The 24514-nt window shown below is 40.1% G+C and overlaps 1 protein-coding gene, 1 long non-coding RNA gene and 1 pseudogene across 3 annotated transcripts in view; 2 read left to right on the forward strand and 1 right to left on the reverse strand.

Moving 5' to 3' along the window:
- The first annotated feature begins 4303 nt into the window (after positions 1 to 4303).
- On the forward strand, positions 4304 to 7488 carry LOC143668380 (sarcolemmal membrane-associated protein-like; annotated as a pseudogene).
- Positions 7489 to 7490: 2 nt separating this feature from the next.
- The window catches only part of LOC143668382 (uncharacterized), a 30897-nt gene continuing 13873 nt past the window's right edge, over positions 7491 to 24514 (forward strand). The window contains exons 1-2 of the long non-coding RNA XR_013168422.1: positions 7491 to 7932; positions 9666 to 9756. This is a non-coding gene — a long non-coding RNA (uncharacterized LOC143668382). The remainder of the gene's footprint in view (positions 7933 to 9665; positions 9757 to 24514) is intronic.
- PARM1 (prostate androgen-regulated mucin-like protein 1) overlaps positions 18897 to 24514 on the reverse strand; it is a 126890-nt gene continuing 121272 nt past the window's right edge. For both annotated transcript variants that reach the window (XM_077143163.1, XM_077143160.1), the window contains one exon: positions 18897 to 22954. In XM_077143163.1, the coding sequence (XP_076999278.1) occupies positions 22929 to 22954 (26 nt within the window). In that variant the 3' untranslated portion in view covers positions 18897 to 22928. The remainder of the gene's footprint in view (positions 22955 to 24514) is intronic.

The raw sequence follows: 24514 nt of genomic DNA on the forward strand, positions 1-24514 counted from the left end.
TAAAGTCTGAGTAGCGAATGATACCTGAAGTATCATCATAGCCCTCTTGATTGGGTGGGGACTTATGGATGTTAGGTAATAAATGGAGTTCTTGTCAACCTCTGGCTTATAGTAGATCCATTGTGTGTGCAGCCCTCCCCAGTGGTTATTTTCCCTTTGCCCAAATGTATAATTAGAATGAAAATGCTTGGTATTTAGTAGAAACCCTGTAATTGATTTCTTGGCCTGTTGGGTAAGATATATCATAGAGGGCAAAGCCAAGTGAAAGCCTTCCCCCAGCCAATATAGTGAATCAAGAACAGTGATTCATACTGAGGGAAATGGCAGGTTATTACTACCCTTAAAGTTGTAAAGGTTACAGAGATGGTGGTATCTGTAATATCTCCATTAATTTACCAGTCTGTTCCTGACAAAAGCCAGATGGATGCTGGAGGATGACAGCTACTCAATCAAGAAGTAGCCCTAATTGTAGCTGCTGTACCAGATGGGGCTATTTTTGTTAGAAGAGTTTAACATGATCTCAGGTAAATGGCATGTAGCTATTTGTCTGATGCAGGCATTCTTTTTCATTCCTATCAGAACTGAGGGTCAGAAACAGTTCATATTCACTTGAGAGGGACAACAGTATGTAAAGGATTTTAATTTAATTTTTAAAATTAGAGTTGTAGGTTTATAGAAAAATCATGTGAAAACTAGTGTTCTCGTATACTTCAGTCCCCTATTGTAACACTTTGTATTATTGTGGTACCGTTGTTACAATAGATCAAAGGATGTTATAATTGAACTATTAACTATGGTCCACACAGTTCATTGGATTTTTTTCCCAATATACCACCCTATTATTAACATCTGCATTAGTGTGTTACATTTGTTATAATGCATGGAAGAACATTTTAATAATTATACTATAAACTATAGTCCACTGTTTACAATAAGTTTCACTAAATTGGACAGTCATATGCTCTGTCTTTTAATTTTTATTCTAGTAATAAATATACCACATAAGATTTCCCCCTTTAACTGCATTCACATATATAACTCTGGGCTGTTAATTACACTCACTATGTTACGCTACCATCACCACCATTCATTTCTAAAACTTAACAATCAATCCAAACAGAAATTCTTTAGAAATTAAGCATTAGCTTCCAATTCTCTACTCCCAACCCATACCCTGGTAACCTATATTCTAGATTCTAACTCTATGAGTTTGCTTATTTATAATTAGTTCACATCAGTGAGATCATAAAATATTTGTCCCTTTGTGCCTGGCTTATTTCACTCAACATAATGTCTTTAAGGTTCATCCATATTGCTGTATGAGCCAGAATTTCATTCCTTTTAATTGCTGAATAATATTATATGGTATGCATATTCCACATTTTGTTTATCCATTCATTGGTTGATGAACACTTGGGTTGCTTCCATTTTTGGCAATTATAGATAATGCTGCTATGATCAGTGTGCAAAGATCTGTTCTAATCCCTGCTTTAAATTCTTTTGGGTATTTGCCTAGTAGAAGGGTTGTCAGGTCATATGGTTATTCTATATTTAGCTTTCTGAGAAACTGATAAACTGTCTTCCACAGTAGCTGTACCATTTTACATTCCCACCAGCAATGAATGAGCGGTTTTATTTCTTCACATTCTCTTCAGCACCTGTAATTTTCTGCTGTTTTTCTTTTTTAATGGTAGTCATTCTTGTGGGTGTGAACTATACTGTGGTTTTGAATTGCATTTCCCAAATAGTTAATGATGTTGAATATCTTTCCTGTTCTTTTTATGATTTGTATATCCTCTTTGGAGAAATGACTACTCAAGTCATTTGACCATTTTAAAATTGGGTTATTTGCCTTTTGCTATTGTAGGATTTCTTTATATATTCTGGATAGTAAACCTTACCAGATATATGATTTCTCTAATATTTTCTCCCATTGAGTAGGTTGTTTTTTCACTTTCGTGATAAAGCCTTTCGAAACACAAAAATTTTTAATGTTGATAAGGTCCCATTTATCTAGTTTTTTTTCTTTTGTTGCTTGTGCTTTGAGTGTAAAGTCTAAGAAACCATTTCCTAACACAAGGTCCTAAGATCTTCTCTACATTTTCTTCCAGGAGTTTTATTGTCTTAGGTCTTATATGTAGTTCTTTGATCCATTTTGAGTTAATTTTTGTATATGGTGTGAGATAGGGGTCCTCATTCTTTTGCATATAGACATCCAGTTCTCCCAGAATAATTTGTTGAAGAGACCATTCTTTCCCAATTGAATGGGCTTGTCAAAAATCACTTGGCTGCAAGAGTAATGTCATCAGCATGATGATGTAAGACATCCCCTGGAAAATTCTTCTCTCAAAATCAACTAATAAAAGGACAATTCCCATTTGCTTAGAACTCTGGAGAATGATAGAGACTGGAGAAGGACTCTACAAAGCCTGAATCAAAGAAAAGAGGGATAATCTCCAAGAACAGGTAGGCTATCTTCCTGGACTCACCTGCTTAGACACCTCCCACTCACTTGGTCCCATACACGTTGGGAGTTATGAAGAGGCAGCATAGCCCGGATCCCACCTGCTGTGGGTGCAGACTATGGAGCCACTCACAGTAACAAGTTAAAACCCTACTTATATCTAGGCACAAGGACTAAGGTCCACAGATGCCTAGGGCAGAACAAAGCTACTGAGGAGAGCCACATATAAAAGGGCCCTCAAGGAGGGAGGCACAGAGAAAAACAATGGCAGAACAGTTGGCAAGAGATACACTAGCTCAATCTAGTCTCTGTTCCCTGGACTACCTCAATGTAAAGTGGACCTTTCTGGATTGACCTACCTTTCTGGATTTATCCCATCTAGTTTTCTGGGGTGGAATACCCTAAGGGAGAAGAAACTAGAGGCAGAAAAGCCTCACAGAAGAAAACAAAGGGGTGGGGGTAGGGGGGGATTCTGAGCTGCTGTAAGACAGAGCAGGTTCCCGAATTGAAAAATGCAAGGAAAAACGGGACGCTGAGTGAGGGAGAGTATTTAAACAAATCACAGGAGCTTGGGAGAAAATTCTATACAAAAATAAGTGGACAGATCAAGACTTCCAGAGAAGGAACACAGGGGAAAAAAGTTTTCTCCTGGAGGTGAAGCAGTTGCATGAAAAGTGCAATCTTAAGAATTGTACTACATATCCAGAGCAAGAAATAGATGAAGAAGAGCTGAGAAAATCTAAACTTCTAAACACGGGTTACTTCAAAGGTCCGGAATAAGTTGGACCAAGTATCAAAAAAAGAGCCTGGCACAAAGCCAAGCAACAATAAAACCCTAGACAAGAGTGAGAAACTGGCATTCAAAGTTATCACATTAAAATAATCAGATGCTCAGACATCAGCAAAAATTTGCAAGCTATACTAAGAAGCAGGAAGATATGACTTAGTCAAGGGAACAAATTAAAACATCAGAGGAGACAGAATATGGAACAACTAATCAAAAAGTTTCATATAAATCTCCTAAATCAATTCAAGGAGATGAAGGAAAATATAGAAATAGAGCTAAAGCCTATTAAGACAATGTGTGAGTATAAAGAAGTTAAAAAGTTTAAAAATAACCAACATAAATTATGGAGATGACAGGCTCAATAATAGAGATTAGAAATACACTAGAGTCAGAGTCGCTATGGCAGTTGATGTTGACAAGGTCAGAAAGTTTCCTGCTGCTTGGGGCACATACCTGAGCATGCTGCACCAGTTTCTAGTGGTGGAGGCTGAGGTGGACCCAGCTCTGGGCCTCCAGAACTCTCCAGCCTCCCTCCCCCACCATCTCATCTGCCTGGAGCTGCAGCTGCTGTCCCTGCAATGTGACCCTCACAGGCGTGACCTTAAAGGGAGGTGTATGCTGAGCAGCAGTCAGGAACCCAGGCATCTAGGGACCAACTTCCTGCTGGCCGGACTCCTGGATGTCCCTGGGGTCATGGGGTTGCACCTTGCTGGGTCCACACCTCACCTCATGGGAGGACCCTAGCCACTGCTGCCTCAGCTCCAGTTGGGTGGGGCCTCCACTATCCATGATGGGGTGGCCCCTGTAGAGCAGGGGCAATGCCGTCTGTCCCACTGGCTGCTTAGACCCCTTGCTATCCCCTGGTCTCTTGCCATTCCATCCCCAAGGTCCTTGAGGACAGGCAGTGAGTACCAATGGGTGCTTAGCTACACCTTCCTTGAGCACAGAGGGACCTTCCTGGCTGCCCTGAACCAGCCTTTCCTCCATGCTCTAGTGATGCAACATTTCCATCACTGAAGGGGAAAAGCAATGACGATCCCAAATACAAGAATTGGTCTGTGACTCATCTAATTGGATACCTCCAGTCTCCAAACTGTCTTCCAGGAGCTTCCTGGCTGAATTTACCAATGTTTGAGCCTTTTCTTCCAAGGGAAGACAATGAACTGAAAGCTGCTAGTTGAAGACTTTTTGTGATAAGGGCGTTGCTGGGTTTTAAAGGAGGTAATAAGGCTGGACCTTGCTTGTCTTCCAACCCAGTGAAGATCCTGATGCTCACTGGTTATGCTTAGACAATGTGCAGTTTGCTTTAATTTAAAATTTAGAGGGAATAGAGGTATAGGTTTGTGAGGGAAAGTCTGGATCCAGAAGAACTCCTCTTTGCGTCTGGTAAGAGAGATACTCCCAGTTTGTCCTTGATGCTTGCTGCCTTGTCAATTCAATTGCTGCCCAAACTTGCATCTGCTTTAGGACCCTCAAGTCTACCGAATAAGCTCATCAAAATTGGCTATTCTGTGGCCCTCTGTCAACCAGTACAGAATAATGGTACTTTTGACTATGAAGTGCTATCAAAGAACCATGCTCTCATGTGGTTTGATCACAAGATGGGTATGTTTTATCTCCAAGACATTAAAAAGTAAAAATGCTACCTTTATAAATAGCCAAAGAACGAGCTGAGGTGCTGAAGAAAGTCTACCACGTGAAATTCTTTCCAGTAACATTATCCAGTTTGGGGTAGACATGACAGAGAATATATGGAAAGTTATTAATGGATGCATTGTTTCCACAATAAAACTGTTTTTACTGGATGGTATGTAATCCTAACTTTGCTCAAATGTCATCCATGCTCCATTACTAAGTAAAAGGTACTGCTTACACTCCAAATATGCAGTCTCAGGAATGATTCCAGCTTTCTCAGTATCTATAGAGGCCTCACATTGGAAACAGACATTAGCACAGAAGTCGCTACATTTCAGTCGCTACTTTTTGCCCAAGAGGGTTCGGATACCACTTGGCAGTCTTTAGTAGATGAAAATAGACTCTTATCACAATTAGATGTTATGGGAAACCAGTTACAGGTATGCTGCAAAAAGCAAACAAAAGATTGTTTTTATGGAAAGAGCTTATAGCATTACAGGAGAATAGACGTGGCTATGAGATGACAGCCAAAGAGTCCTTGAGGTGAGTTCTTCAGGAGAATGTTGAAGTGGTTAGAAAACTTTCAGAAGTTGAGTGAAGTCTGATTAATACTGAAGATGAATGTACCCACCTGAAAAACATGAATAAATAGACACAGGAAGAATTAAGAAAATTAGCCAATAAATATAATGGAGCCAGTTAATGAGATTAGGATTTATCTGATAAGTTAAAGGTGACAGAGGGAAAAGAGGAGGAAACCCAATAGAAAGGTCAAGCTGAGAAAAAATAATTATAACATAAAATATTTGAAATCGAAGAAAAAGAGCAAGAATTCCAGACAAAATAGAAGCTTTGCAAGCTGATAATGATTTCACCAATGAAAGGCTAACAACTTTACAAGTACAGTTAGAACATCTTCATGTTCAGCTTAGGGATACAGGTTGATGACTTCTTACCTAAAATAAATGGGAGCACAGAAAAATAGAAGCTGATTGTAAAGGAGCATCTAACTAAAGTGGCAGAGGAAACAAAGTGTTCAAAAGAAAACCAGGCAACAGCAAAGGAATTCAACTTATCAGATACTCAGAATCCAAGCAAGGGAAAAAGCAGTAATAACACTCCACATGCCTAAATAGTTGAGCAAGACCTAAATGAACATGTTGCTGAAGTGTCCCTTTTCAAAGGTGACGCAGGGGGTGGTGAAATGGTGGCTCAGTGACAGAATTCTTGCTTGCCATGCCAGAGACCTGGGTTTGATTCCTGGAACCTGCCTATTAAAAAAAAAAAAATGACGCAGGTTGCACAGTGAGAAATTGAGGCAAAACAAGAAATTTAACATCTTTACATACAATTGATTGAAGCCCAGGAACTAGCTAGAGCAGGTAAATAAAAATGCCTTAAACTTCAAGCTCTTTTGAAACAAAAAAGAAAGGCCTATCAAAAGCAAGTCAAGGAATCCACTAAACAAATTCAAGTTCTTCAATCCCAACTGCAGATATTGGCATTGAGACTATTTGGGAGGGGAAGGATAGTAAAATCACAGACACTCAAGATGAACTGGTTAGTGCCTGAGGTGAAGTTTTGCTCCTTCATTGAGCAGCAGAAAAGGTTGCCTCTGAGCAGGATGTTGACATTAGTCAGGAAGAGCTTATGAAGGTATGAGCTGAGCTTGGGTGGTGGTGAAAAGTAGCATCTGAATATGATAAATAAATCATGATTCTACAAAGCAGCTTTCAGCTTAGATGTCAACAGTTTGAGGACCAGCAGAGAGCAAAAACAACAACATTATAAGGTGAACTAGGGAAGTTGAGAAAGGTATGGAATTTATTGGAAACCAAATGCCATTCTCTAAAAAAGGAAAATGGTTTGATTTCATCTGAACTACAGTGGCAAGAAAAAGAATTGCACAACTCTCAGAAGCAAAATTTAGAGCTTACCAATGATCTTCGCATCCTTCAGTTGACCAAAAAAGAGCTTGAGAATTAAGTGGGGTCCTTGAAAGAACAGCACCTTTGGGATTCTGCTGATTCTTCTCAGTAAGGCTGAAAACCAAGCAAAGGATGTACAATGAAAAGACATGGAGTGTACTCTCAGAACTGAAGTTGAAGTTTGAAATGACTGGGCAGAAAAGCAATCAATCACAGATGAGATCAAACAAAGTAAAGACAACCTGAAGCTGCTCCAACAGAAAGAAAACAACAAGCCCTGGCCCTGGAAGCCCATGTTGGCCATGCTGGTGCAGTGACAGCCATTGTGTTGTATTTGCCATATCTGACCAAAGCCTCTCCATGAGGGTGTTTCTTGACTCCATATACTGCCCTCTCTTGTGAGGCTGGCATCATGCTCATGGTGGGACAAACACAACCATTTTTTTTCTTTTTTACCTCTTAAAACAGCAAAAGTGCAAGAATACAGCTGTAGGGTCATTGCCCTCTAGACATCCCAAAGAATATCACATTGGTCTGTAATATCATTGAAAACATGTTAATCCAACATTATGAACAAGAAGTGTCAAGTATGTTGGAGGGCTCATTAAGAAACATTGAGTGGTAGGCAGAATTTCTAGGGATAGTCTCCAAGATTCCACACCCTAATGCTTGGAACCTGTGAATGTGATGCATATAATACCCATTATTATGTTATATGACAAAATTGATTTTTAAAAAGGGAAATTAGCCATTTGGGGCATGTGTGCCCTTAAAAGCAGAGAACTTTTGGCTGGTGACCAAGAGGAAGTTGGAGAGATTTGAAGTGTGCGAAGTTCTCAATGCACTGTTGCTGGTTTGAAAATGGAGGAGTCCACATGAGAAGGTATGTGGGCAGATTCTAGGAGAAGAGTAGACCCTATTGATAGCCAGCAAAGAAATGGGCATCTCAGACCTACAGTGTCAAAGAACTGGATTCTGTCAAACATTTGAATGCTTTTGGAAGTAGATTATTCCCAAAGCCTCCAGATAAGAGCCAGCTGAGGACACCTTGACTTTGACCTTTTGAGACCATAAGCAGAGACCCAACTTGCCTCAACTTATGACCATAGAACTGTGAGGTAAATAAGTATTGCTATGAGTTGTTGACTTTGTGGTACTGTTTTTATGCAATAATAGAAAATTAATACAATGTGTCCCAAAGAGTAGGAGATAAGCCCTAAGGAAATTCAGAGTCCACATATCAATGCCGTTTCTGGTTTAATGGTCTGAGGCAAACTGGAGCATCTTCTCCAAAGTTAGGAACAGATTGTTGTATCTTGTACTTCCCACCACCAGGAAGGAATACAATGCCTGATAGATAATTTCATTTTCTGGAGGGATTTTGTTGTACACTTGGGAACACTGCTTCAACCCATATATATATAAGTTACCAACTTTGTTTGCAACCCAGAGCAGCAAAGGACTCTCAGCAGCTCCAGGTTGTGGGACCTCTTTCATACTGTATTTTGACAACAATTTCAAATATGGATTTGCCTTTTCTGTTTGCAGGGCCTTAGCCAGCATCATAACAAAAGGCTTACAGAGTGATCCATAAGTGTGGTACCCCACATAAATGTGCTTTGGACCAAGTGACCCATTATATAGAAAAGGACATGCGGCAGGGTGCACATAACCACTGGTTCTATCATATTTCCTCCATGGCTAGATTATTGGAACAGCCTTTTGAAGGTCCAGCTAAGATGCCAGCTTGAAGAGGATTCCCTGTGTAGATGGAACCCTATCTTTTAGGATGTACTATACACCTTAAATTCATTAACACTCTATGGTTCTGTGTTTTCAAAAGGTAGAATACATGGATCCAGGAAGCAAGAGGTGAGAGTAGTAGTGGCTCCTTCAGGGAATTTGTGTTCCCCTTCCCTGCAACTCTGGGTTATGACATTTTAGTGGTCTTGTTTTTAGAGAGGGAACATTTCCAACAGGACTGCAGAAGTCTCATTAAGCCTCAAAGTAAGTCTGTAGTTCTGTCTTTTCCAAGATCTTTTGCCAAAAGATCAGGAGGCAAGGAAAGGAGCCACTAAAAAGGCAGGAATAATTGATCTTGACTATCAGGTGGGAGTATACCTACTGTTACACAACAAAATAATATGTTTGGCCCCTAGGGGAATCTACTTGGGCTTCTCTTGATAACTGCTTACCCAAGACAGTAAATGGACAAGTGCAGCAAACATGGCTTAAGAAGGTCATGGTGACCAGTGGCTCATAGTGATCCTTATTCAGAGATAAGGGTCTGTGTCCCCTCAGAATCCTAACCACCCACACTAGCATAGGTATTGGTTGAAGGTGAAGGGACACTAAAATAGGTGATGGGGAGGACAGGGAAGATGTGTCTACCACTACCTCAAGATCAACTGCAGTGACAGGCACTGTAGTTCTTCTAGCTTTCCTCTTGTAAGATTCTCCCTGGAAAAAGAAATCAAACATGATATTGGAAGGACTTCTCCAAGGATTTGTCACATGGAGCAATGGAATATAAATGGTGCAAGGACTTGTCTGCAGTGGGTGGCATGGAATGCTACCTAGATCCCCTTACAGGTTTGATTTCCTCATTTCCCCAGCTGGTGGGAATGTTGCTGGCAGTTCTTAGCCGGGTTCCTTTTCTGGGAGTTGCTATAGGCTGAAGAGAACTGTCTTATCCAAATTATGTTCCCTTGGGGCCAAGGGGACCCTACAATCCTCACTACAACTTGAGGCATCTCTGAAAGGACATCTCAATCCCAGAGACTTTTGTTGCATTTGTATTGCAGTTCCAATTCACTCTCTACTCAATCATAATTCTTTCTCTTCCTCTCAGATGCTGAGCTCAGAACACTTTCCAGTAAATCTTCTGCATGTAGATGTCTATCTTGGAGTATGATTCTCAGGTTTCTGACTTGTGTCAAAAGGTTTGTGACCATTTATATCCCATTAGAAATACATGAAGTAATAGTTTCATCACAGCATTTCCAGCATTCAGTACACTTGTTTTGAAATTTGAACATTTATATTTTGCCATCCAAAATTATTATGCAAAATGGTACATCAGTTTTATTTAGAATTTTAAAAATTACTAGCAAGGTTGGAAATATTATTACATGTTCATTTATAAGTTATACTTCTTCTTAAAATATCTGTAAGCATGAATTTTTTTGGACCTGGCCTTTTGTGTGCCATCCAGACCAATGATCATTTCTTTTCTACTTTTCTTACATTTTTCATATGGTGTAGAGCAGAGGACTTTGAAATATGTTGGCCCTGTTTGCTGTCAAATAAGACACTAGTCAATCCCTGATCTCCCAAATTCCTAGAAGGGCCAGTACATGAAACTGGGTAGACTATTGGGTTGGAAATAAGCTAAATATAAACAGATTTTTTATTAAAGCGCTATAAACATATTTCATGGCTTCTCTTTGTTTGTTTAAACTTTTAAACTTTTAAACTAGTGACTTCAACTTTTGTCCAAGGTTGGTATTTTTTGTGGATGCAGGGATACATATTTTAGGACTAAATGTGCAGACATAGCATCTATGGCCTTTAGATTGGCAGAAACTTCAACTTTTATCTGACTTCATGAGACAAGATCAAACAGATTTGAATATATTTGGAAGCTTTTTCAAAAGTCAGAAACATTTTAATATCCCTTCAGACAACTACTGACATTTTAAAATTCTATCACACAAAGAATTTTATCTCTGGGAGATGGAATTACCTATTCCCCAAAATAATTCAGTTGAGGCCTGGAATCTAATTCTTGCTTTGAGAGAAGTAATGATAGTAGAATGAGTTAACAGAGCAGGATCCTAATTTTGAACAAAGATATATGTGACTAATTTATTACTTGGAAAAGTTAGGATGGCTTCACTTGAGAAGTTCAATTTTATAGGCTTATCATATATAGGACTTTGACCATAACAAATTAATTTTATGTTAATGATTGCCTAACAGGTGAAGCTGATGTGCACTTAGAATAAAGGCAAGGCAAATAATTAGTGATAAGACAATATGATACGCTGACTGGAGAGATGGAAAAAAGTGGTGATATGGATTCATGTCTGTTTTAAGAGTATGTTCCTAGAGCCAAATAAAAAATTTTGGCAAAAAGTTTCTCTTTTCAAAATTCTTATAAATAGGTTTGGGGAACCATCAAGAAAGGTGATAAGTGTAAGCCAAAGAGACTTTGCCCAGTCAGAAAGACAACAGGTTGACAAATTATCCAATTTCAGTAAGAAACTGAAAGAGCTGATGTAGAGACAATGGAAGACTTCTCTGGAGAATTGGAGAAGTTAGCTAAAGTTTAAAAATGAAGCTAGACTTAAATGCAGTTTGTTGTCACATGCTGCTTTGATAATCTATCTGATTATCAAAAGACAGAATGAAGTTATTAATTTGAAAGTAAACATTGTAACTTTTACTTTTTTATCCCAAAGTATGCTTAGCGCAATGCTAGTGTGATGGTTTGGAGCTGTAGGTATTCCAGAACCTAAGAAACTAAAACAGTTGAATACAGGGTATATGACCAATAAAGGTAGTTGAGGAAATGAATAAAGCATGAACTTTGGACCTGTAGCACCCAGACCCCAGAGCCAAACCACTGGGCTCAAATTCTGGATTTACACTAAACAAACGTGTAACTTTGGGCAAATCACACTTAAATACCTTGTCATGCCTTAATTTCCTCATATGGTGAAATTGGGATAATAATACCTATCTTTTAGGGTTGCTGTGAGGATTAACTGAGCTGATGCTAGTAAAATACTTAAAATGTGCCTACCATATAGTGAGACATTTCACCACAATGTAGCTATGTGAAGTTAGGTAGGCTTCAGTTTCTTTATCTGTAAAAGGGGGGAAAATAATTTATCTCGCAGGACTATTTGATTTAACTTTTATGGACTTTGCTCTATGCCAGGTGCTATTCTAAGCATTCTACAGGTATCAACTCATTTAACTTTCTAACAATCTATTGAGGTCGGTTACCATTCTGATTCCTATTTTACAGATGAGGAAACTGAAGTACCAATAGATTAAATAATTCATTCAGGGTCACACAATTGGGAATTAGCTGAGCTGAGGTTCAAAGTCAGACATTCTAGCTCTAGTCTGATTTTGTAATTACTACTCCATGCTAAGGATCAAATGAAATAATATCTGTAAAGCGTCTGCCCAGTGCCTCACTCACAGCAGAATCTTAGCAGTTGTCAGCTCCTCTCCCCATCTGCTCAGTAAATACCTTTTGAAATGGAATGCAAAATGATATAAATTTATCAGCTGGCCTATATGCTTCCCTGAAATTTTCAAGTTTGTGCAATAGCAGCAGCCCTGAGCTCTTTGTTGCCTCCCAGAAGTATGTTAATATACCTCGCTTTCTGATTAGGCCCATCTCAGATCATCTTTTTGTTGACACCTTGGAGTTCCAGGTAGCAAGACATCAACGTGTGATCATACGTGTGTGATGATAGCCTATGGAGCAACTGTTAGTTTGGAACAAAATGGCTGGAGGGCAGAAATTATCCTTCTGATGAGCTAGAACAAGTAATGGAGGTTGGTCAACCAAAGGGATGGAGTCTGATAGCAACACACTCCCCGAGCTACTTGTTCAGGGTTTCTTGACAAGGATGCTGTTAGATTATTAGGTGGGACAGTTCTCCACTGTGAGGCACTGTCCTGAGCCAAAAATACATGGACTATTTCATACAGTAAAGGATTTGTAGCATCCTTGACCCCTAAATACTAAATATTAGTAGCTCTACAAGTCCTTGGACAACTAAAAATCAAAACCAAAATATACTCCCACACATTACTGCCCTGGGGAGGGGAGTGGCAATATCAACCACATGGAGAACTGCTCCCTATCCGACACTTGAGGTTTACCTGGGCTTATGCATACAAGCCCACATCCATTATTGCTTTGCTCCTCCAAATGAGGTCCATAGACTAGCAGCATTGGCACTGCCTGGAAATTTATTACAAATGCAAAATTTCAGGCCCCACCTAAGACCTACAAATCAGAACCTGCATTTTAATGAGATCCCCATAATATTAAGTTCGTGACTGCATGAACATTAAAGTTTGAGAAGCATTGCTATACCAGATACAATATAAGCTTTGGAGTAGGAAGATACAAGATTGAAATCCAAACTATCTCTCACTAGCTGTGTAACCATTGGAAAGTCACTTAACCTTTCCAAGTTTTAGTTTCCTGGTACCTAAACAGACCTTAATATTTCTTTCATGGTATAGGCACATAACAGGCAGTCAACAAATGTCCCTTCTCCCCTTCTCCCTTTTATCAGAGAACACAGTCAAGAAACCAGTTTAGCTATTTGGTGATCATAAGGGAACTATTATTGTAAGATGTGGCAAGATAAACAGAGGATGATGCCTGGCATAATCTCTCATTTTCTCTCTCCCCTCACTGCTTTCTTTCTACAATCCATATCAGGTACTAGGTAGGGCATGGGTGGGATGTGACAAATACCAGAAAAGAGGGCTGATCTGGGAGTGAGCAGGATGGGTTAATCTAGTACCCCTGGTTCAATCAGGTCAATTAGGAGGAACAGATTAAATTTCCAAGATGAAATCTGGGACCTACGGCAAAGGACAGATTTGCAAAGGGAGAGTCCAGAGGCAGGCTAAGTTCCAGGAAGTTGATTAGGCAGATGGTGGGGGAATGAGAATCTGTGAGACACAGCTGGAAATAAGGAAGCTGGAAATAAATTTGTCAGGACACTTTCAGATCCTTTTGCTACATGCTCTTCTTTGCTCCTAGTGTATCCTGCACATTACTGTCTATGGAATCATAGATTTGGCCACTTTATTATTAGATAGAAAGCATCTTGAAGATGAGTATTATTGAGGGCCAAGTCTTGTTTTACATGTTTCACCTAGACATTGTATGTATCTAGGATGTATAAATGAATACTGTTTATTGCATGAATGAATAAACATGCAATAATTTTAATTTCAATGCTTTGTTTCCAGTGCTACAATTTCCATCACGGTCCACTCGTTAGGGAAATCCATGTAGCCTCTAAAAAAGCCCATGTTAAGGCTCTATGTGAATAAAGGGTTCCCTATTGGTCTCAAATCCCAGGAGCTTGCATTACCTAATCCCCCTCTCTTCTCACAGTTGGTGTCCCAAGTCTAGAGAAAGAGCCAAGGGGAAAGGAAATAAAGTTCATGAAATGTTCTTTCTACTAATTCTCCTTTGGCTCATGATTTTTGACTATGGTTAGATTGAGTGCCTCTTACTCTCCAAGGAACTAGCTGCTTCAGTTTCCAGGAGATCAGGGAGATGAGGAAAGAATGATTGTGCCTTTCTTTACTGAAGAGCCACCTGCCAGCCCTGTTGTGATATCTCAGCAGGTCAGTGTCCAAGAAGTGTGCTTAGGGATTTACCTGAACTCTGATGAAAGAAGCATTGAAACTAGACTATGGGAGACAGACATAAAATCTAGCCTCGCCACTCTTCAGAGAAGAGACCAGCAACCAAGTTACGCTGGGAACCGTTAGAATGGGACAGGCTAGGGCCTCAAGGCCCTGACTCTGCTAGGTGAACTTGTTCGCTTTCCAGAATGGGGAGGGAACAACATGTCACGTGAACCCTGGGCATCAAGACCTGAGATTAGTTGCCATAAGGGCTTACTGATTCTACAGAAGTTAAATATATTTCATTTATTGTATAATAGCTCCAGAGCTTGTTATCAGCTACTCAACAAAACTATCTGCAACCTGGAATTTCTTTATGGGAGGGAAGGAAGGGGGGAATTGGTGGAGAGGTGGGGGCAGGCTGGAATTGCCCATGGCATTTCTAAGCTGAAGTGAATAAATTAAGAGAAATCTTACTCTTTCCTTTCCCTTACTCTTTCTAGCAGGACTTTTTTCAAGTTCCAGCTTTCTGAAGATGGTGTAGTTCTTCTCAGAAGACAGAGATGGGGGTGGGAGTGGAGGGCAGGAGGTTAGGGGTGGAGGGTGCAGATGTGAAGGTAGTAGTAATGAGGGTGTGGAATGCTCATGACCCTGCATGCAGCAAGCTGAGTCTAAGAATGGTTTTGAATCTATTTTCTTACCCCACTTTTTTTTGGTGGGGAGGGATGAATTGGGTTGGAGGGATGAGGGGGAGGAAAGAAAGAATAATGAAAGAAGGGAGGGGAGAATATTTGACATTTTATATACCATGTGCGCTGCTTCACTTTTCCTTTTTAACCTCTCTCTTTCCTCCCTTTTCCCTTCTTTCCTTTTTCCCTTCCTTCCTTCCCCCCTCCTGCCTTCCTTCTCTTTTTAATTTTTTAAGGTGGTAGAATCATCATTCAGTTCAGTAGCTCCTTTTACTTTTTCCAGTCCCCAAGTTTTACTCATATTTGGATGAGGGTATGTGTCACCTTCATGTAAAACACCATGATCAGCTGAGATATTGGCTGAGGACAAAAGGAACATGAAATGGCTAGTGGAAGAAGAAAGTAAACAAATACCAACCTCAGTCATGTGACTAATTGCATAAAGAGGAAGTTCTTAGTAACTATGCATATTCTTTTCCTTGCTTTGACATGTATATATATTAAGTTCTTTTGCTCTGCTTTCTCATCCCCTCTCCACCCAATGTAAGTGAGTCAAAGTTGTTAACCCTGTAACATGGGACTTGGATCACAGGATATCAAAGAAAGATTGCGTGGAATTAAGAAAGCCATGAATATTCCCCAGGGACAAATAAAGCAACATCTGGCACATTGTGTCCTTCCTTTTAGGGAGAAGTTGAGTTCATCCTCAGTTGTGTAGGAGACAGTTGCATCATGTTAGGGGAGACATGGTGTAGTTATTATCATTTGTAATGAGTTCTAATCTGGGGTAAGAGGAGTGGAGTGTGCTCATTTTATAATTTTTCAGCTCAGCATCATTACCATCCTTTTCTAAGATCTCCTTTGTGATAAAGAGGGGAAGTCAGGAATTAACATTTCTCAGAATTTCATTGCCTGTATGATTCCAGCTAGCATTGGTCAACGAGAGGGTCTCAGGCGAGACATGGAAGAAGGAAAAAAGACAAAGCTATTTTTCTCCAGAAGCCTTTGCTGTCAGATATGTAGGAAGCCATGGCTTCTCTTGAGAACCATCCGTTGCAGACAGAGATAGTTGGTGGGAGTTTCCCAGATACCCTACAATTTTAGCAGTTATCCACTTGTGGTTTCCTTAACCTTCTCTAGGATTTCAAAGTATATATAAGACTTTAGTTCCCATATGGAATCCTCAACTTTGTATTAAAAATTCATGTTTTTGAGCAATACATAGAGTTGTAGTTTTTTTTCCCTGATAGAACCCTGATGCAGGGATTAATGTCTTGGCACAGAGCAGGGACAGGAATGGGCATTTTCCTCCCACATCACCTGACAACACCTGGCTTGTGATAGATTTGAACTTTTTAACACTTTGCTCAACAGCGTTTGTTGCAACTGATTTTGTTCAAGCATTTAGTGGGAAAACAAGTTGGTGGCCTGGACTGTGTCTCCACAGCTGTAGCGTAGGTCTGGTGACAAGGAAAAGGTCAGCCTGGAGTTTTCTGCTGTTGAGTTGGCCCTGTGATTGAGTTGGTGGTTGTCATATGGGTGACCCAGATTAGAAATGCCAGTCTCTAGCTGGCGGCAGCTCAGAGTCTGTCCGGTTATCAGTCCTGGGGGCCCAGCTGCTTTTAAAAGATCCTAAGCTCCTGCAGTGGCACCTTGAATATGTAGGTGCTTGGCCATGGAACTACCCAGGTATGGGTGTCTTTATAGTGACCCCCTTTTAGCTACTTCAGAAACCTTCCTTCAGGGAGGAATCTTGCTTCTGTGGTGAGTGCCTAACTTTGGTACAAGGTTGTCCCCTATTGGGTTTAAACACAGATGGCCCTGTCTTATGGCTATCAGAGAGCATTTGCTAGGAATCTGACATGGAATGAAGCCTCTGCTTAGAAGTGGTCAAGAGCATGGACACTGCAGGAAGACTGGATTTGAATCCTGCCCCAGTATTTATTAGCTGTGTGTCCTTGGGCAACTTTTATAACCTCTTTGACCCTTAGTTTCCTCACCTATACAATGGGATATTAATAATATCTATCTCAGAGGGATGTTAATACATGCAAAGTATTATTTCTTAAATCCTTTGGCATATAGTAAGCGCTATGTAATTGTAAGCTATCATTACAATTATTGCATCAAAGAAAGGCAAGTTGGCCCAGTGATGGAACCTCAGGTAAATAGGGAGAAGTGATTCTGAGGACAGTTTGCTGTTGATTGGCTCTCTATACATTCCTACTCTCGGCTGTCATGCATTCACACCTGGCTCCTATGACAGAAGCTTCAAGTGGAAACCAAGAGATTTTCACTAAAACTCCATGAAGCCCCATATGGATACCCCAATAAAATAGGTGAGCAGGTGGTCTCCCCCTTGGCACAGAAAACAGCCTGTCAGGGCAGCAGGACTCAGCAGAAAAGTGACCGTGCCTGGTGGGGACAAGTGCTTTATGGCTTGTTCTGGACGGCATACCAGATCCTTCCGGGGCTGTGTGAAATAGCTGAGGTGGACTATGTCTCATAACAGCAGGAGACGTGAGAGTCTTGAGACCTGTTACACTTACATGAGGTACCAGTGCCTCACGTGGAAAAAGATGAAGGGCTCTGATGACAGATATACCTGGAGAGCAGGGACCATATTATCCATTATGGAGGCTGTAGAAGGATTCAGTAAATGGATATATGAATTTAATACCCTTGAACCTCAGTTTCCCCATATGTAAGATGGGGATATTGTAACAATCTCCAAAACTTGAGACAATGCCCCTTGTGCATAAGTCTCCTATTGAATATTAGATTCCTTTCTTCTTTTTTATAGTAAATATGCTATGTTTTGCTTGGTTAGAAATTCAATACATTTGTTGACTCAAACTTAATCTGCTTTAGTACAGTAAATGTAATCTATTCTACATTTGCAAAGACTAGAGTTTTTAGGGGAAGAGATCATACCTCTTATGGATTTTCCAATTTGAATAGTTCTTTTCATATGCTATTACGTTTCAATGTTTTCTGATATATCTCTGTCAAATATAGCTAGCTATTGATAAGTACTATTGGATTTAGGAGAGTAAAAGAGTGCAGATAAGTTACTAAAGATCTAAACAGGTTATAGTCTAATTTGGAGAAACTATAGCACAAGTATTAAGACAAGTATTAATTTGGACCCAAAAATTCATAATATGTAAATACTACACATTATTGTTTATCCTTTTCTTTCTATGCACATTTAAAGCATGTTCTGACTAAATCCATTCAGGCTGGCTTTGAATGTGGGTTTCTTAGTTGCTTTTGTGACTGTGGCATGTCCTCAAGAAATTACCAACTTACTGATGAGAAAGGGCCTCTTTATATTTGATCTCTATTGCCTGTCTGACTCTTTCCAGTTGATTTTCCATGATGTTTCACTAAAAACGGAAGTAACTAAATTCATTAAATTTGACCTTATTTAACTTCCATCCTAAATCGGTGAGTTCTAGTTTGAAAGTGCTTCCGTTGTTCAGACCAAAGTGCATGCATGCTTTATGTTGTTGCTGTTTGCTTCAAGCCTCAGAATAATCTTTGCTTAGTTTCTGGGGTTGAATTACGTCCTGGATGATTGAAATTACCCGATGATTGTCAGATAAAGATGGATATACTGAATTTGATTTTTAAAGTGGAAGGAAGCAAGGATTCAAATATGCCACTAATGCCAATATGTCTTAGTATGACTAGATTATGTACATTCATCCAGTCATTGAATCAGTGTTTCTTTAACATCTATTTTGTAAGGCACAGAATACAGATTAGAGCAAAATCACTGCTAGCCAAGTTTCTTCAATTCTGACATTCCCAGTTTTATTTTAAGGCCAGAGAGGCCTTCCTGTGCTGCAGAAAATATTATTTATTGATGTGGGATAAATGTTCTTTAGGAACAAGCCAGGGCCACTTAATATGAGCAGTATTAAGTCTATCAACTGAATGGCTTGAATAACGAAATATATCAAAATGTGAACACCACAACTAGATGCAAGCTTTAAACAATTTTAATATAATTATAACTGGTATACAATATGTCTTACAACAGATGTGGAAACAGTAACAGCAAATAACAAAGAAGTTGCACGTTGTCCCATCTTTCAATGTCGCTGGCTAACACACCCCCAAGAAAACAATCTTGGGTTGGTCTCTAGTTTAGCAAGTTTACCAATACCAACTACTATTTTTGAAATCAAAGTTGAAGTGATACATTCATTTGCCAAAAAAAAAAAAAAAAAAAGTGGTTAAAGGCAAAGAAGGTGAATCAACGTGCAAATTAGCATCTGGCTCAGTTGCAGAATTTATTTTCCAGATGCCAGGGATTGAACCATGTACCCCTGTAAGCAAGATAAAGGGAAAATAGGGGACATCAAACCAAAATCAATTCTTTCAAAGGACCTTGGTGATTTCAGGATGGTAAAAGCCAGAAGTCTAGTGTCCTTCGTGCTCACATATCCACACCGTACTACCTGACTTACCAGATCCTGACTTAATAACCTGTGAGGCCCATGTCCTGGGCTGTCCTTTCTTCTGGAGATGAAACCATCACTCAAGGTCCCGGGCCTGGTTAACCCTGAAGTCAGAGAGCTGCTTTGGGGGTAGTCCAGAGCTGTAACAGCTGTCTGATGTGGCCACGATGCAACTGTAATTCCACAGATTTAAGTAGAAACAACACACTAGTATAACAGCAAACAAGAAACCAAGATCACTTACATATTTATATAATACTTAAAATACCTATAAATATTTTCTCCAGAAACTGGAAACATTGTAGACATGATTTCATTAATCCTCACAACACATCTGTGAGGTAGTGTGGGGTGAGGTCAGTATGAAAGCATCACCCTAGTTTAGAAATGAAGAAACTCAAGGTCAGAGAGGGCAGGAGATTTCAATGGGGAAGGGGGAAAAGAAAGTAAGTTGAATCGCACACTTACATGAAGTTGCAATCTATCGTCTGGAAGAGGCTACTTGCCTCCTAACTGCTCTGACATTCTCTCTAAATGTTTTAAGACTAGTCCTATCCACAGACTGGGCATGGTTCACATAGATCCTTGGAGCCATTTCCCCTGGGCAGACCTGAACAGACTCTCTCCCTGAGGTAAACAACATCAATTACTGGAATATAGTTCTGATGCGAGTGTGTGTGTATGCGTGTGTGTAAATAACATGTGCAGAATACAATTGCTAAAATTCTTTGGCCAACTCAAAAGCAGAAAATACATTCGGTAAAATAGGGTTCTCCCTACAGGTATTTTATTCTAATATAAGGAGGAGCATTAGAGTTTTTATGGGAGACTCTTGCCGAGCTGAATACATCTGCTTTAGTTCCAGCTCCCTTTCTCACCATAAGGATATATATATTTTAACCATAAGGATTTTGAGGTTAATAAGAGCATCAAACCAATTAAGTGCTGTTGCTGAGTCTGTGGCTTATACCTGGTCAGGGTTCCCTAGCAAAAGGCTCGTCCCTCTGACCCCGTATTTATGACCAACATGACACCCGGCAGTGCATTGCTCCAAAGGAGGTATTTTATGGACACTTTGTTAAAATGTTTTTGTCCAAGGGAGAAAAAAAACCATATGGAATGTCCTGTTACTATCAACATGTCCTTTGCCAAAGAAAACTTTGTGAAAAGGGTGGGGGTGGGGAAGAAGGAACAAGAACAAGATGATGCAGACCAAGGCAGGCAGAGGGTACCCTGGGACAGTCCCCATCATTTCTCTCTGAGAAGGGTCACTTTTCTTTTAGATATCCAGAGATACCATAATTCCTGGAAGTCCACTCTTCATTATCAGTCCGATTATAAAGTAACTCTGGAGGTTGCTTATTCTCCTTTGGCACCTTACTAGGGAGTGTAGGAATAATTCCTCATTTGGAGTGCAGGGGGGCAGGCTATGGACAGGGGCACTGCTCCCAGTGTCTCGGATACCAGAGAGTTTAGAAAAATACTGCAGTGGTGGTTTTCATGTCAGTACTTTGCTGGACCAAAATGAGTGACAGGATGTGCTGAGAGTCAATTTTCTGTAAACTAAGCAAGAGCCAAGGCGGCATGGCCCAAACTTAGAAATAAAAGCTGATGCAGTTCCAAGCTCTTTATGACACTGTAGGACAATATAGCACATTTTGAAAAAGAACCTGAAGTATGTTTTCTACTACATGAAGGCAGGACATAAGTTGCTGGTTGCTCATATCAGGTGGTACAGGAGGACAGCATCATAGTTGTAAAATAAAGTTCTCTAGAAAACACATAGAAATGAAATGGCAACCAAGCATGCCAATATAATCCATCAACCAACCAACTAAACACTTTCAAGATAAAAACTTAAATCATCTCATTTTGCTTAAAAAAAAGTATGACTAATCTGTGAATGTCTAGTTCTGTTCATAGTGGGCATCACAATAAATCAGGGTATCTTGACCTCAGCACTATTCACATTTTGGGTTGGGTACTTCTGTGTTGTGGGAGACTGTCCTGTGCATTGTAAAGTGTTTATCAGTACCCTTGGCCTCTACTTATTGTTCCCTAGTCATGACAATAATAATAATAAAAAAAAAAAGCCCCCTGGGGGCAGGATTGCCTTCTGGTTGAGAACTGCTGCAATAAATGGATGCCTACAAAAATTATAATTCCTTTCTCAAAATGTGTTATGCAGGATTTTAAGACTATATGCCAGAGATGTTTGGTTACTAAAGGGAAGAGTTAGAAAAGGGTATGGGAAGAATGAAAGGATTAACTACAATGTCAGTTTCCTAATGCCTCATTGAGCAATTACTGATACTCTGGTGCCTCTCTCTCTCTCTCTTTTTCCTTTTAAAACAGTTTACAGGGCAGGCCATGGTGGCTCAGCAGGCAGAGTTCTCACCTGCCATGCTGAAGACCCAGATTCAATTCCTGGTGCCTGCCTATGCAAAAAAAAAAAAAAAAAAAAAAAAAAAGTAATAAAACCATTTACAACGATTATTCATCAGACACAAGGCAGTGAACCAGTTGCTTTAAGGGAGTAAAGCAAGGATTTTATGGGCTTCTTCAAGAAGTGGATGTCTTTGTGTTATGGAGAACTTATTCCCACTTTCCCTAATGAGGTACTCAATATGCATTAGCTCCCTTCTTTCCTTCCCACCCTCCTGCACTCCTCAAATTCACACGCACAGCCTGTCACCCACCGTATGCTTACTCCACACTCTTCTCCTTTTCTCTTCCATAACTAAGCTAATAATCTTATCCTTTGGAGCCACAACTCCATTGGGAACTTCCAGGTAAAGTTGAGTAGTACTGGCATCCTTAGCAGGGAGGGCAGCCTGGAGGGGAGGACAGGTTGAGAGCACTGAGATCTGCTAGAACCTGCTATTCTGCTTCTCAGCCTCCTGGACTCCTCCAGAGCACTTTCTATTTTCATTTTTCAATCATTAGGCAACTAAGAAGCTATTGAGCTTGAGAGCTGACCAGGCATCCTGCTGGACAAAACCAGATAAGCAGATTAAATTGGAATCTGAGAAACCCCTGCTTCCTCACATGCACAGTGAGCTCCTCTTAGTACTCATTTCCTTTCCCATCATTGGCATTTAATGTACTCTCCTAGATAAAAGCTTAAGAAATACCATGAAAAAAACTCCCTTAAAAGTAACCCCAACAAAATTACCCAATCCCTATTCCCCAGTTCCTCTCCAAGTAGGTCCTGTAGTGGGAATAGAAGCCTCCACCATAATGGAAACTGACTGGCTCCATTTTGACCCATTTCAGCGGCAAGTCAGCCTTGATTCACCTTTAAATAATGGTTCTTTTTATATCAGAATGGGGAAGTTGTGGCAGTCAGACAAGAGGGAGGAGAACAAAAACAATCACCAACAAAACAAGGTTTAAGATTGTCGTTCAATGTGCATCAGGTACTTGTTATAAATTCTACTGGGTAAGTACTTATAAAGAACAGTTATTCCTTATCCCAGTCCATGTTCCTTTGTTAGGAGTCATCATAAAGAGGGTTGTTGTAGTTGCCCCAGGATCCGTAGTCATGGTCATCTAGAAGCCTTCCGTAGGAGGAATGCCTGGCGGGGAAGAAGCAAAAGGTTTGGTTATTTGGAGATATTGCCAATCTGAGGATAGTCCAGTGTGTCTTCAGCCTGGACTGGGGAGCCTTATGGGCTCTGTGATGCAGAGACATGATGCTTCCACTAGAATAGTACCCTGGCATCAAAGAAGGAAACCCACCAACCACGGAGGTGCTACAATCACCCTGTAACATTGACTGGGGCCTGTAGTTACGACCAGTCCAGCTGGAAGACCAACTGGCACCTCCTGTTGACATCCTGGATCTTGTCTGAGACCTTGTCTCTCTTCTCCATCCCCAGAGCTAGAGGAGGAGGAGAAGGCCCCATTTCCATGGCTTTTAATAAAAAGGGATTAGAAAGGGAAGGCTCCATTCCTAGAATTCCCACTTAGGGCCTGGACCTAATTTTCCCTGAAAAAATAATGATACAAACATTCTTTCTATCACTATCTCTTCTGACATTTACATAGTGTTTTCCAATTTGCAAAGTGCTTCTATCTTTATTTTTTTACTTGATCCTCAAAATAAAGCCAGGAACTAGGTCTTATTTACCCTTATTTCTCAGATGAGGAAGACGGGCTCAGAGATGTTAATTGACTTGTCTAAACTTGCCAAGGTCACCCAACTCAGCTGTGACTGAAATTCCCACCTCTTAGTTCTAAATTTTGTGCTTTGAGCTCAGATTCTAAGAGTCTGATTAGCACTGCAGTTCAAGGACAACATGGGTTAAATAGGCTTTGGTGAGTCATTCTGGGAACCTTCCCTACAATTGATATTATTTCTATAAGGAATTGAAGTCAAATCATTATCATTCCTCTGAACAAAACCTTTGAATGCACCTTATCCCAGAATAAAAGCCAAAGTCTTACAGTGGTTTGCAAAACCCTGTAGGATCTGGTATCTGTTACTTGCCTGAGTTTTTCAGCTACTATTATCCGCCCTTCTTTGTTCCCTCTGCTGCAACCACCCTGGCCTCATTACTCGTCTTCCTCATGTCTGGCACACTTCTGCCTCAGGATCTTTGCACTTATTGTTCCCTCTGAGGGAATAACGGTTCTCCAGATCCCTCATGGCTCATTCCTCATCCCCTTCAAGTCTTTGCTCAAATGTCACTAAATCAATGAAACCTTTCTTAATAACGCTATTTAAATTTGTAAACCTCACCCCCGACACTCCCTATTTAATTTTTCTCATAGTACTCATAACCTTCTAACATACTGTATAACTTACGAATTTTTTTTATTTTGCTAATGCCTCTTTCCCCTGACTAGACTGTAAGCTCTATGAGGGTATGGAGTATTTGCTTATTTTTCTGCTTTGTTTTTGGCTCTATTTCCAGTACCTATCAGAGTGTCGGGCACACAGTAAGTGTTCAATACTTACTGTTTGTGGACAAAATAGTGATTGGAAAAATACATCCTAACTTCCTTCAAATGAATCTGTTCATAAGATGGGATGATATTCCTGAGAGATAATATGGTTATTTTAAGACTTAAAACTAATGACAGGATTTGGAGGACACCAGAAAATCAGCATCTGGCTCCTCTGAGGTTCATGC

Source organism: Tamandua tetradactyla, chromosome 24 (genome assembly GCF_023851605.1).
Source record: "Tamandua tetradactyla isolate mTamTet1 chromosome 24, mTamTet1.pri, whole genome shotgun sequence".
Taxonomy (NCBI): domain Eukaryota; kingdom Metazoa; phylum Chordata; class Mammalia; order Pilosa; family Myrmecophagidae; genus Tamandua; species Tamandua tetradactyla.